General features: G+C 44.7%; 2 protein-coding genes across 2 annotated transcripts; both read right to left on the bottom strand.

Moving 5' to 3' along the window:
• Nucleotides 1-430: 430 nt before the first annotated feature.
• Nucleotides 431-2,993, bottom strand: LOC147948643 (uncharacterized). Its single transcript, XM_087467945.1, has 6 exons — nt 2,464-2,993; nt 2,203-2,417; nt 1,893-2,136; nt 1,752-1,808; nt 976-1,196; nt 431-846 (listed from the first exon to the last, which is right to left on the bottom strand). The coding sequence occupies exons 1-6, from the start codon at nt 2,991-2,993 to the stop codon at nt 431-433; spliced, it is 1,683 nt and encodes a 560-aa protein (XP_087324071.1).
• A 1,019-nt stretch (nt 2,994-4,012) lies between these two features.
• LOC147948642 (uncharacterized) lies at nt 4,013-13,735 on the bottom strand. Its single transcript, XM_087467940.1, has 2 exons — nt 13,185-13,735; nt 4,013-4,548 (listed from the first exon to the last, which is right to left on the bottom strand). The coding sequence occupies exons 1-2, from the start codon at nt 13,669-13,671 to the stop codon at nt 4,013-4,015; spliced, it is 1,023 nt and encodes a 340-aa protein (XP_087324066.1). The 5' UTR covers nt 13,672-13,735.
• Between the last annotated feature and the right edge of the window lie 208 nt (nt 13,736-13,943).

The raw sequence follows: 13,943 nt of genomic DNA, 5'->3' as shown, positions 1-13,943 counted from the left end.
ATAATCATATATTTAATATAAACTATAACTATAATACACCTATATGTGTATATAGTTTTCTATAAAGTAAAACAAGAAATATTAAAGAGAGGGAGAGAGAGGAGAGGCTACGAGAGAGTGGGGGAGAGTAAAAGCTTTTGTCTTCTTATTATCACTTTCTGATGTTGTACAATTCATATTTATAGTGGAATGAAAGAGTTATGAGTCATACTACTTATTAACATGGTAATGACATGTGTGATGACATGTGTTGATGGATTAATCAACTTGTTTCACAACACTCCCCCTTGATTATCCATCACTAGAGAACTACATACTGCCTCGTTAAAAACCTTATCATGGAAAAACCCATTGGGATAAAAACCATGACAATGGAAAAAGAGTACAGTGACGTAATCTCCCCCTGGAAAAGATATGAGTGGTCTTTTCTTCAAAGATCTTGTAGATGACGCATTCCAATACTATGAATATGCTTTCTGAACATGGTAGTCGGAAGCAATTTTGCAAAGAGATCTGCTGCGTTGTCACTTGATCTGATATATTGGATATTGACTTCCTTGTTCTTCTCGAGTTCTTGAATGTAGGAGAAGAATCTTGGAGGAATATGTTTTGTTCTGTCGCTCTTGATATAACCTTCTTTGATTTGAGCGACACAAGCTGCATTGTCTTCGTATAGCGTCGTTGGCTCCTTACTGCTGACCATTCCACTTGCATCTTTTATATGATTTGACAAGGATCTGAGCCATACACATTCTCTGCATGCTTCATGAAGCGCTATTAGCTCTGTGTGGTTCGAAGAGGTGGCGACCAAAGTCTGTTTTTGTGAACGCCACGAGATTGCAGTTCCTCCAATTGTGAAAACGTATCCAGTTTGGGATCAAGATTTATGTGGATCCGATAAATATCCTGCATCTGCAAAACCAACTAGACCAAACGCAGAGTTTCTACGATACAACAATCCCAAGTCAATCGTACCTTGAAGATAGCGGAAAATGTGCTTAATTCTATTCCAGTGCTTGCGGGTAGGAGCTGAGTTGTATCTTGCAAGTAAATTAGTTGCAAATGCAATGTCTGGTCGGGTACAATTTGCGAGATACATAAGTCCACAGATAGCACTCATATAAGGTACTTCGGGACCAAGTATTTTTTCATTCTCTTCACAAGGTCTGAATGGATCTGTGTTAACATTCAGGGACCTACCGACCATTGGAGTACTCAAAGGAGTCGCTTTATCCATATAAAAGCGCTTTAAAATCTTTTTCGTATAATTTGACTGATGCACAAATATTCCATCTTGGAGATGTTCTATTTGAAGACCGAGACAAAATTTTGTCTTTCCAAGGTCTTTCATTTCGAACTCTTCTTTCATATGAGTTCTAGCATCATCAATCTCCTTTTGAGTTCCAATTATATTGAGATCATCAACATATACAGCAATGATCACAAATTCCGATGAGGATTTCTTTATAAAGACGCAAGGGCATATTTCATTATTTACATACCCTTTCTTCAATAAGTAATCGCTTAAACGATTATACCACATGCGTCCGGATTGTTTTAATCCGTAAAGTGATCGCTGTAATTTTACCACATATATCTCATTAGGCTTTTCCTTTAAAGTCTCAGGAACCTTAAATCCTTCTGGAATTTTCATGTGTATTTCATTATCCAATGATCCATATAAATACGCTGTCACTACATCCATAAGGTACATTTCTAAATTATTAGAAGCTGTTAGACTCATTAAGTACCTGAATGTAATTGCATCCATGACCAGAGAATATGTTTCCTCATTATCAACTCCCGGCCTTTGAGAAAAACCTTGTGCAACTAGTCGGGCTTTATATCGTGTTATCTCATCTTTCTCATTTCTCTTTCTCACGAAAACCCACTTGCACCCAACAGGTTTTATATCATTAGATGCAGTGACAATAGGTCCGAAGACATTTCTTTTATTAAGGGAGAACAATTCAGTTTGCATTGCACTTTTCCATTTTTCCCAGTCAGGTCTTTGTTGGCACTCTGACACGGACCTTGGATCAGGATCATCATTTTCATAATCAATCTCTTTAGATACAGAAAAATAAAATATTCCATTATCATCATCGATTTCATCTCTAGCCCATAATTTTCCATCTTGGGCATAGTTAATAGAGATCTCATAATTTTCTGTATCGTCTTCCGGATGACTTTTCTCTTAACTTGGTTCCTCTTGAACCTTTTCATTTCCGTCTCCTATTTTCTTTTTCTTTCGGGGATTTTTATCTTTAGAACCTATTGGCCTCCCCCGTTTCAATTGAACTTTAGGCTCATTAACCTTTTTCCCATCGATTTCCTCTTTTGTAATTTCAACTCTTGATGGTGTATTTGCAGCGGGAATATGTGATTTTGTCACCCTTTTGTATCTATGAACGCATCTGGTAATTGATTTGCCAAATTTTGTAAATGTACAATTTTCTGAACTTCCAGCTCACGTTGATCGTAGGGGGATCAAGATGTACCAAAGATGGTGTATTCCATGTAATCTCTTTTGGTACCTGTTTAATTCCTCCCCCTAACACTGGAAATTCATCTTCATTAAAATGGCAATCAGCAAAACGTGCTGTAAATATATCACCAGTTTGTGGTTCAAGATAATTTATGATACTCGGTGATGCATAACCGACGTATATTCCCAATCTCCTTTGTGGCCCCATTTTTGTTCTTTGCGGTGGGGCTATAGGAACATAAACCGCACATCCAAAAACACGGAGATGAGAAAGGTTTGGTTCTTGACCAGACGTTAATTGTAAAGGGGAAGATGTATTGTATGCACTTGGTCGTATTTGGACCAACGCTGCAGCATGCAATATAGCATGACCCCATATAGAAATTGGGAGTTTTGTTCTCAATATCAACGGTCTAGCAATGAATTGTAACCGTTTAATCAAAGATTCAGCCATGCCATTTTGTGTATGAACATGAGGGACCGGATGTTCAACATCAATTCCCATTGACATACAATATTCATTAAAAGCTTGTGAAGTGAATTCACCAGCGTTATCAAGCCTTACTTTCTTTATGGCATAATCGGGGAATTGTGCTTTTAACCTGATTATTTGGGAAATGAATTTTGCGAAAGCCGTATTTCATGTTGTCAAAAGACACACATATGACCATTTACTAGATGCGTCAATCATTACCATAAAATAACGAAATGGCCCGCATGAAGGGTGAATAGGTCCACATATATCACCATGTATTCTCTCTAAGAATATTGGCAATTCATTCCCGACTTTGGTTGGCGATGGCCTAATTATGAGTTTTCCTTGAGAACATGCATCACATGAAAACTCACCAGAACAATAAATTTTCTGGTTTTTTAACGGGTGGCCATTAGAATTTTGCACAATTTTTCGCATCATGATTGAACCAGGATGTCCAAGTCTCTCATGCCAAATCTTAAACGTATTAGTAAACTTTGAGTTTATTGTAACATACGATGCAAATACATTTATTTTTGTGCAATATAATCCAGAGGATAACATTGGTAACTCTTCCAATATATGTTTTTCCTCGGATTTGATGCAAAGATATTCAATGCCATTCTTATTCATAGTCTTTATATGATATCCATTTCTTCGGATATCTCTGAAACTTATCAAGTTTCGTTGAGACTTAGGGGAATATAATGCATCTTTTATTTCAAATTTTGTTCCCCTTGGCATTGAAAAATTGGCTTCGCCAAAGCCCATTATAATCTTTGCATTTCCAGATATAGTGCTCACGCCTTTAGCGGAGTCATTCATTTTGAGTGGGGAGAAATATTTTTTATCTCTAAATATTGAGTGCGTAAAAGCACTATCTGCTAGACACATTTCTTCGTCCTCAATCTCAAAATTTGACATTTTCTGGAGATAAAACATTCATAAAATATGCATTAATATATAACAAAGTCTTAGGAGATTTAAAACATATTACAAAAAGGACTTTAAACACCAAAAGTTTTACAAGCATATTTTACATAAAGATTTTAATCGCATGATTTTCCACTCTCTTGATTGACGAGGAAATCTGCGATATCTAGATGAGTTTCATCATTGAGACCATGGTAGGAAGGTCCAGCTTCATTTGAGATGAGATTGGTCTCAACGTCTCTTTCTTTTTCCTTTTGAGACGCTTGATATAGATCGGCCAAATGCTTTGGTATACGACAAGTTTGGTACCAATGACCTTTCATGCCGCACCTGTAACAAATACTCTCATCTTTTTTCTTTATAATGCGGCTGGCATCATTTACATGAAGATCGTTGTTGGCTTTGCCAGCGTTGAAGCTATTAGAATAGTGACCTCTTCCTCTACCTCGACCACGACCTCCTCCACGCCCACGACCACGGCCACAGCCTCGACCGCGTCCGCGTCCTCGTCCTTGCCAATTATAACTGGATGAAGCAACATTCACTTCTGGAAGTGGAGCTGATCCAGTTGGGCGAGTTTGATGATTCAGCATAACGAGTTGATTATTTTGTTCAGCAACAAGAAGAACGTGCATTAACTCAGAAAATCGAGTGTATCTGTAACGCCCGCGAACCAATTTGTGTATTTTTGGTGTGGGTGTCGATCGACACCCTTGGTGGCATCGATCGACACCATGTTTTTCCGGTTTGGTCGGGTTTGATTTAATTGCCGAATTGGTTCGGTTTGGTTTGATTTAAAACCCTAATCGTGTGTTAAGTGTCTGGGACGAAAGAAGGGTTTCAGAAAGTCTCATTTGTCGCCGTTGAGTGAAAAGAAAGAGAGAAAAGAGAGGAAAACGTTCTGGGATTTTCTGGGCTTGTTCTTGGAGTTTTTGGAGAGATATGAAGCTGTAGGAGGGTTATCTGTTGCTGGAAACGAAGGGGGAGCTTCTGGAGGTGTTGTTTTCCACGTTTCTCAATCCAATCTTCCTGTTCTTGAGGTGAGTGCTTGACCATGGTTGATCTAAGCATGAGATCTCTCTTGTTTTGTGTGTTTCTTTACTGTTTGTGTTGTTTTGTTGCTTGGATTTGTTGCTTTTGTGATTCCCAGTGATTTCCGAGTCGTTTGGTTGAGTTTGAGATGGATTCGAGATGATTTGGGAGGAGAGTTCGACTTTCGGATTCGCGCAGATCGTGATTGCAGAGGAGGCATCGATCGACACTCAAGAGCATCGGTCGACACCATTTTGAGGGGCATCGGTCGACACCTTTGTTGTAGCATCGATCGACATCGTTTGGCATCGTTCGACACTAGTCTTATCCGAGACTTGTTTTCCTGGTTCGATGTATTGTTGTGTGTTGTTTGTTTTGCTTAAACTTGAGGGTCTCATTTGCTTGTGTGTATAACCTAGTAGATGGGAGTATGGCCTCACTAAGTATTTATGATAATACTTACGCATCTCAATTGTTGTTTGTGGTGTGCAGGTAAAGGAAAAGTGTGATCGTGGAATCAAAGGCGATGAGGGGGAGGATGTTCTAGAGGCTTGATTGATTGTGTTCTAGCTGTTGTTAGGTTGCTAGATTAAGTCAGTGGAACATTGTAGGATGTTAGCTTTTGGTTATTTCTTTATTTGGATTATGTTGCTATTGAGTATTGGGTTATTAAAGTTGGAATTCTATTGGATTGAATGGAAACTGTTTTACTTGGTTATCCGTGGTTATTGGTTGATGTTAGGATGTTAGTGGGTATGGGACCACTAGTAAATTAAGGTATTAAAAAAAAAAAAACAGAAAGGGTTGTTTCATTTTGGTATCAGAGCCCTTACGGTTCTAGGTCTAGGGTTCATTGTGCTTTTGCTGTTGATGTTTAGGATTACATGCTATAATTGATTGTGTGATTGGCAATTGTGTGTGGCATGAAGTCCTAGAACATCCTCTTCGAGCCTGATTGTGATTCCACGGTAAGTTATGTTTTTGTGTATTAGAATTATTGTTTGCTTAGCCTTCTGTTCTTGGATGATACAGATGGTTAGAGGTGAGGATGCTGTTGGTCGCGGTCGTGGTCGTGGTCGTGGGCGTGGTCGTGGTCGTGGTCGGGGACGAGGTCAGGTTCCTGAGGCCAGTGTGAGTGTGACCCAGAGCATGGCCAGCGAGGAGGTGGCGGAGTCACAGGTTCATCCTAGTGTGTCTGGAGACCAGGCTGGTTTGGGTGACGGCAGGGCGGATGGGCTCGGTGTCGGTCACGGTGTTGCCCCGGGTGTGAGGGTTGCAGCTGCGGGTGCTCCGGGCAGGGAGGATGTCTTGATGGACTTGCTAGCTCAGGTAGCTCAGGCTTTGCAGCGAATTCCAGCAGTTGTGCCGCCAGTGGTTGGTGGGCAGGATCCAGTAGTGCCGCCAGTGGTTGGTGGGCAGGATCCAGTAGCGCCGCCAGTGGGTGGTGGACAGGTTCCAGTGGTGCAGCCTACAGTGGGTTTGCAGGCAGGTGTGCAGCCGGGGGCCGAGGTAGTGGATGCTCAGTATGTGCGGATGATGGAGCAGCTGCGGCATGTGGGAGCAGGGTATTTCTCAGGAGGTACCGATCCGAGTATAGCGGATGAGTGGAGAGAGCGGATGGAGGATATTTTCCTTTCGCTTAGGTGTCCCGACCGGAACAGGGTGGATTTGGCAGTGTTTTACTTGTCAGGAGATGCTCGTGTGTGGTGGAGGTCGGTGACAGCACGGAGGGTGCAGAGGGATATGTCTTGGGGAGATTTTGTGGGGGAGTTTAACTCCAAGTATTTTCCTCAGGAGGCTCTTGATCGTATGGAGGCACGGTTCTTGGGTCTGACTCAGGGGAACCGTACAGTGCGGGAGCTGGATGCAGAGTTCAGTCGGCTTGTGGGGTATGCAGGCAGGGCATGGGAGCCAGAGGCGGCTCAGGTGCGGAGGTTTTTGTTGGCTCTGCGGGATGATTTGAGGACTCGGTGCAGAGTGAGGAGCTATGCTACGAGAGCAGAGCTGGTTGAGGTTGCAGCTGGGATAGAGGATGACTTGAGGTCACAGGTGGTTGTGGTCAGTTCTTCGGTGCAGCCACAGCAGTCTCAGCCGCTTTCTGTTTCTAGCAAGGGCGGCAAGCCTGCGCAGGGGCAGAAGAGGAAGTTCGATGCTATGCAGAGATCGAGGCACGGGGGTGCGAAGTGCTTTGGGTGTGGTAGTAGGGACCACAAGGTGTCTAGCTGTCCACAGAGAGGTGAGCAGCGGGCAGTGACAGAGCAGCGGGCGGTGACGGAGCCGCAGACAGATACTCGGGCGTGTTACTACTGCAGAGAGACGGGGCATATCAAGCCTCGTTGTCCCAAGTTGCAGCAGAGGGCGGTAGCAGTGTTGCAGGCTGGAGCTCAGCCAGGGGTGCAGCAGGGTGTGCATCACGGTGTGCAGCCGGTGGGTTGGATTGAGCCGACGACTCAGGTGTATTCGACTCAGGAGCCCGGTGGCACTAGTGCAAGAGCGATCACAGGTATAACTTCTGAGATTCGAACTTAGTCAATTCAATTGTTCAGATTATATTTGTTCTTGTTTGTGGTCAAGTGTTAGGTTCTCAACACATGAGGTTTGTGTAGGGACCTTGTTGGTGGGCGGGTTTAAGTCCCATGTTATGTTTGATTCTGGAGCTTCTCATAGCTTCATTACTCCGGAGTGTGCCGTGAGTGCGGGGATCAGAGGGGTTTCTGGAGAGCGTTCAGGAGTTGTCAGAGTTGCTGGAGGCAAGTTTCTGAGGGTTATTGGACGAGCTGGAGGAGTTGATATTCAGATCGCAGGAGAGTCGTGGCCAGCGGATTTGCTTATCAGTCCAGTGGAGTTGTATGACGTCATTCTTGGTATGGATTGGTTGCATCGGTATAAGGTGCATTTGGATTGCTATCGGGGTAGAGTGGAGTTTGAGCGTCCAGGAGGGAAGTTGGTTTTTCAGGGTATTAGACCGACTTCGGGGAGTCTCGTGATCTCAGCCGTTCAGGCAGGGAAGATGATCGAGAAGGGCCGTGAGGCCTATCTGGTTACTATATCTATGCCGGAGTCAGTGGGGAAGTCTACGGTTAGCGGTATTCCGGTTGTGGAGGACTTTGAGGATGTGTTCCAGTCATTGCAGGGATTACCACCATCTCGGTCGGATCCTTTTACCATTGAGCTGGAACCGGGGACGATGCCGTTATCCAAGGCTCCTTATAGGATGGCTCCAGCAGAGATGGCAGAGCTGAAGAAGCAGCTGGAGGATTTGTTGGGCAAGGGTTTTATCCGTCCTAGTTGTTCACCGTGGGGAGCTCCGGTGTTGTTTGTTAAGAAGAAGGATGGGAGTTTTCGGTTGTGTATTGACTACCGGGGTTTGAACCGAGTTACTGTGAAGAACAAGTACCCTCTCCCGAGGATTGATGAGTTGTTGGATCAGTTGAGGGGTGCTACTTGGTTCTCCAAGATCGACTTGGCTTCAGCTTATCATCAGATCCCTATTCATGAGGCAGATGTGAGGAAGACAGCCTTCAGGACGAGATATGGGCACTATGAGTTTGTGGTGATGCCGTTTGGGTTGACAAACGCGCCAGCTGCGTTTATGAGATTGATGAACAGCGTGTTCCAGGAGTTTCTGGACGTGTCAGTCATCATTTTCATCGACGACATCCTGGTATATTCTAAAAGTCCTGAGGAGCATGAAGTACATCTGAGAGCAGTGTTGGAGAAGCTGCGGGAGCAGAAGTTGTTTGCTAAGCTGAGTAAGTGCAGTTTCTGGCAGCGTGAGATGGGGTTCTTGGGTCATATTGTTTCAGCTGAGGGAGTTTCAGTGGATCCAGAGAAGATTCAGTCCATCAGGGAGTGGCCGAGGCCGCAGAGTGCCACTGAGATTCGAAGTTTCCTGGGGTTAGCAGGTTACTACAGGATGTTTGTTCGGGGTTTTGCGAGTATGGCTCAGCCGATGACTAAGCTTACAGGGAAGGATGTCCCGTTTGTGTGGTCACCAGAGTGTGAGGCAAGTTTTGCAAGTCTCAAGCAGATGTTGACTACCACGCCGGTGTTAGCATTGCCAGAGCAGGACGAGCCTTATGTTGTGTATACAGATGCTTCTAGAGTGGGGTTGGGTTGTGTACTTATGCAGCAGGGGAAGGTTATAGCTTATGCTTCGCGGCAGTTGCGGAAGCATGAAGCTAATTATCCTACTCATGATTTGGAGATGGCAGCAGTGATCTTTGCTCTTAAGATTTGGAGATCCTATCTGTATGGTGGGAAGGTACAGGTATTTACAGATCACAAGAGTCTGAAGTACATTTTTACTCAGCCTGAGCTGAATTTGAGGCAGAGGTGTTGGATGGAGTTAGTAGCGGATTATGATTTGGACATAGCTTACCATCCTGGTAAAGCTAATCTGGTTGCAGATGCCTTGAGTCGGAAGCGGGTGGCTTCGGCTCAGGAGCAGGATATGGAGGTGTTGGTAGGTGAGATTAGTGCATTGAGTTTGTGTGCTATCTCACAGGAACCTTTGGGTTTGGAGGCAGTTGATAGAGCAGATTTGTTGAGCAGAGTGAGGTTAGCTCAGGAGAATGATGAGGGGCTGGTGAATGCCTCTAAGGCTGCGGGTGCAGAGTATCAGGTTTCTGCCAATGGTACTATCCTTGTGCATGGTCGGATCTGTGTGCCCAAGGGTGACGATTTGAGGCAGGAGATACTGAGAGAGGCTCATTCGAGCAAGTTCTCTATTCATCCAGGAGCGACCAAGATGTACCGTGACCTCAAGCGGTACTATCACTGGGTCGGGATGAAGAAGGACGTAGCTGATTGGGTGGCGAAGTGTGATACGTGCCAGCTGGTGAAGGCGGAGCATCAGGTTCCTGGTGGTTTGTTACAGAGTTTACCCATTCCAGAGTGGAAGTGGGATTTGATCACGATGGACTTCGTGGTAGGTTTACCTGTGTCGAGGACGTTTGATGCTATTTGGGTCATTGTGGACCGTTTGACTAAGTCCGCGCATTTTCTCGCCATCAAGAAAACTGATGGAGCAGCGGTTTTGGCCAAGAAGTACGTGAGGGAGATAGTCAGATTGCACGGGGTGCCTGCTAGTATTGTGTCTGATAGAGATTCCAAGTTCACTTCAGTGTTCTGGAAGGCATTTCAGGCGGAGATGGGCACGAAGGTGCATATGAGTACAGCCTACCATCCTCAGATGGACGGTCAGTCAGAGAGGACGATCCAGATTTTGGAGGATTTATTGAGGATGTGTGTGCTGGATTGGGGTGGTCACTTGAGTTTGGTGGAGTTTGCTTATAACAACAGCTACCAGGCTAGTATTGGGATGGCTCCTTATGAGGCCTTGTATGGGAGGCCGTGTCGTACACCATTATGTTGGACTCAGGTGGGGGAGAGGAGCATATTTGGTGCAGATTTTGTTCAGGAGACCTCGGAGAAGATTCGAGTTTTCAGGCTGAACATGAAGGAGGCTCAGGATCGGCATAAGAGTTATGCTGATAAGAGGAGAAAGGATCTTGAGTTTCAGGTTGGTGATAGAGTGTACCTCAAGATGGCCATGTTGCGGGGTCCGAACAGGTCATTGACAGAGACTAAGTTGAGTCCAAGGTACATGGGACCGTTCAGAGTGGTTGAGCGGGTGGGACCAGTGGCATACCGGCTGGAGTTGCCTGAGGTTATGCGTGCGTTCCACAAGGTATTTCATGTGTCGATGCTGAGGAAGTGTCTTCACGAGGGTGATCAGTTGTTGGCTAAGATTCCTGAGGATCTTCAGCCTAACATGACTTTAGAGGCGAGACCAGTGAGGGTGCTCGAGAAGAGAGTCAAGGAACTTCGGAAGAAGAAGATTCCTTTGATGAGAGTCATGTGGGACTGTGACGGAGTAGAGGAGCAGACTTGGGAGCCCGAGGCGAGGATGAATGCAAGGTTTAAGAAGTGGTTTGAGAAGCAGACCGCGACTTGAGCTTGTCTAGCCGGGTCCGAGTTGTAGTCCGTGGCTGGAGCGGGTACGGAGTATTCCGGCCCATCTCTCTTGATATTTGGTCGCTTTGGGGTGGTTGGTTGTGCGACTAAGTATCAAGATGAGGTGGTGCTCGGGATGCGGGTTGTTGGCTCCGGTTGTTGTATTTTTGGTTTTTCTGATGTAATTTCGTTGAGATTGTAACGATTATGACATTTTTGAGATTAATAAGATGAGTATTTTTCTTTATGTTTGACTGTTGTTGTCATGGGAAAAGAGAAATAGCTCGGGTTTCTATTTTTGGAAAGTTTCCATAAATAGAAAGTTTCCACAAAAGGAAGGTTCCCATAAATAGAAAGTTTCTAAAATGGGAATGTTTTGTGGAAATGTGAGGTAGATCTAGCCGGGAGATACTCGTTGGCATCAGTGTTTGTTTTTGCTCAAGGCCGTGCTAGCCTAACTCACGTGATACCGATAGCTCGATGGACTTTGTGGCCAGAGAGTGGGAGTGGTATGTTGCTTCGGATGACGATCCGAGAGCGCGCTTGAGGGTGACGACCCAAGAGCGGGATATGTGAGGCTCCCTGGATACCGTAGCTGTGAGCCGCGGCTCGGCAGTGAGCCGATATGTCTCGAGGGTTGCGACCCGAGAGCGGGGGGAGTGGGCGCGTGAGACTCCTTGGATACCGTAGCTGTAGGCTGTGGCCTGGCAGTGAGCCGGTATGACTCGAAGGTTGCGACCTGAGAGCGGGGGGAGTGTGTGTGTGTGTGTGTGTGAGTGACTTCCTGGATGCCGTAGCTTAAGGCGGTTGGCCTGATAGCGAGCCGGCATGATTCGATGGTTGCGACCACGGACGGGGGAAGCACTAAGTTGTGAGCAAATAGTGTTTATGATTCGAGTATATTGGCTAGAGGGAGACCTCGAGGGTCAGTCGGAGGTGTGCGGGCTGTTGCGACAGTGGCACAGGAAACCTTGGCTGACGGTGTCTAGTCCGGTCTGGGGACGTGCGGGCCGTGCAGGCGGTGGCACGGAGGTCCTTGGCAGATGGACGGTATTGCGGGATTCGGGGACGAATCCATATTGGTGGGGGAGAATTGTAACGCCCGCGAACCAATTTGTGTATTTTTGGTGTGGGTGTCGATCGACACCCTTGGTGGCATCGATCGACACCATGTTTTTCCGGTTTGGTCGGGTTTGATTTAATTGCCGAATTTGTTCGGTTTGGTTTGATTTAAAACCCTAATCGTGTGTTAAGTGTCTGGGACAAAAGAAGGGTTTCAGAAAGTCTCATTTGTCGCTGTTGAGTGAAAAGAAAGAGAGAAAAGAGAGGAAAACGTTCTGGGATTTTCTGGGCTTGTTCTTGGAGTTTTTGGAGAGATCTGAAGCTGTAGGAGGGTTATCTGTTGCTGGAAACGAAGGGGGAGCTTCTGGAGGTGTTGTTTTCCACGTTTCTCAATCCAATCTTCCTGTTCTTGAGGTGAGTGCTTGACCATGGTTGATCTAAGCATGAGATCTCTCTTGTTTTGTGTGTTTCTTTGCTGTTTGTGTTGTTTTGTTGCTTGGGTTCGTTGCTTTTGTGATTCCCAGTGATTTCCGAGTCGTTTGGTTGAGTTTGAGATGGATTCGAGATGATTTGGGAGGAGAGTTCGACTTTCGGATTCGCGCAGATCGTGATTGCAGAGGAGGCATCGATCGACACTCAAGAGCATCGGTCGACACCATTTTGAGGGGCATCGGTCGACACTGTTTGGCATCGGTCGACACCTTTGTTGTAGCATCGATCGACATCGTTTGGCATCGGTCGACACTAGTCTTATCCGAGACTTGTTTTCCTGGTTCGATGTATTGTTGTGTGTTGTTTGTTTTGCTTAAACTTGAGGGTCTCATTTGCTTGTGTGTATAACCTAGTAGATGGGAGGATGGCCTCACTAAGTATTTATGATAATACTTACGCATCTCAATTGTTGTTCGTGGTGTGCAGGTAAAGGAAAAGTGTGATCGTGGAATCAAAGGCGATGAGGGGGAGGATGTTCTAGAGGCTTGATTGATTGTGTTCTAGCTGTTGTTAGGTTGCTAGATTAAGTCAGTGGAACATTGTAGGATGTTAGCTTTTGGTTATTTCTTTATTTGGATTATGTTGCTATTGAGTATTGGGTTATTAAAGTTGGAATTCTATTGGATTGAATGGAAACTGTTTTACTTGGTTATCCGTGGTTATTGGTTGATGTTAGGATGTTAGTCGGTATGGGACCACTAGTAAATTAAGGTATTAAAAAAAAAAAATGGAAAGGGTTGTTTCAGTATCCTTTGGTCCGGTATTGTTCTTGCAGGATTAAATTTCCAGGATGAAAAGTTGAGAGCGTTTTTTCGATCATATCATAATCGCTCACTTCTTCGCCACACAAAGCCATCCTGGAGGTGATTCCGAACATAGCGGAATTAAATTCACCAACACTTTTGTAATCCAAGAACCGGAGATTTAACCACTCATGTCTAGCCTTTGGTAAGATCACATATTTCTGGTGATCAAACCTATCTTTGAGTGATTGCCAAAGATCTATAGGATCTTCTTTCGTGATGTACTCGTTTTTCAGATTATCGTGGAGGTGGTGGCGTAAAAACACCATGGCCTTGGCCTTATCCTCATCTGACGTCGTTTTCGACGGATCGATGGTGCTTAAAAGCCCATCCGATCTCAGATGCATTCGTGCATCCGATGCCCATGTCATATAATTTTTTCCAGATACATCAAGGGCAAGGATTTCGAGTCTGGCGAGATTTGACATAATTATCTACATGAATAATAAGTCCATTATTAATTTATTCATGAGATTTTGAGGAGGCAGAGCCTTCCATAATATGATATAAATCTTAACATATGATCGAGAAGGCAGAGCCTATCTTTCTGATCAAGAATGTAGATCTATATGATCAAGGAGGCAGAGCCTACCATTATGATCAAGGAGAAGACATAGTCTTTTTACTCCGTAAATATCTCATATATATATTCTTGAATTTAAAGGAATTTAAAAAAAAATTAAATAAACAAATTCGACAT

Source organism: Camelina sativa, chromosome 2, assembly GCF_030686135.1.
Source record: "Camelina sativa cultivar CO46 ecotype springtype chromosome 2, ASM3068613v1".
Classification (NCBI taxonomy): Eukaryota; Viridiplantae; Streptophyta; class Magnoliopsida; order Brassicales; family Brassicaceae; genus Camelina; species Camelina sativa.
The sequence above is the reverse complement of the archived record's forward strand: the minus strand, read 5'-3'. Positions and strand labels throughout refer to the sequence as shown.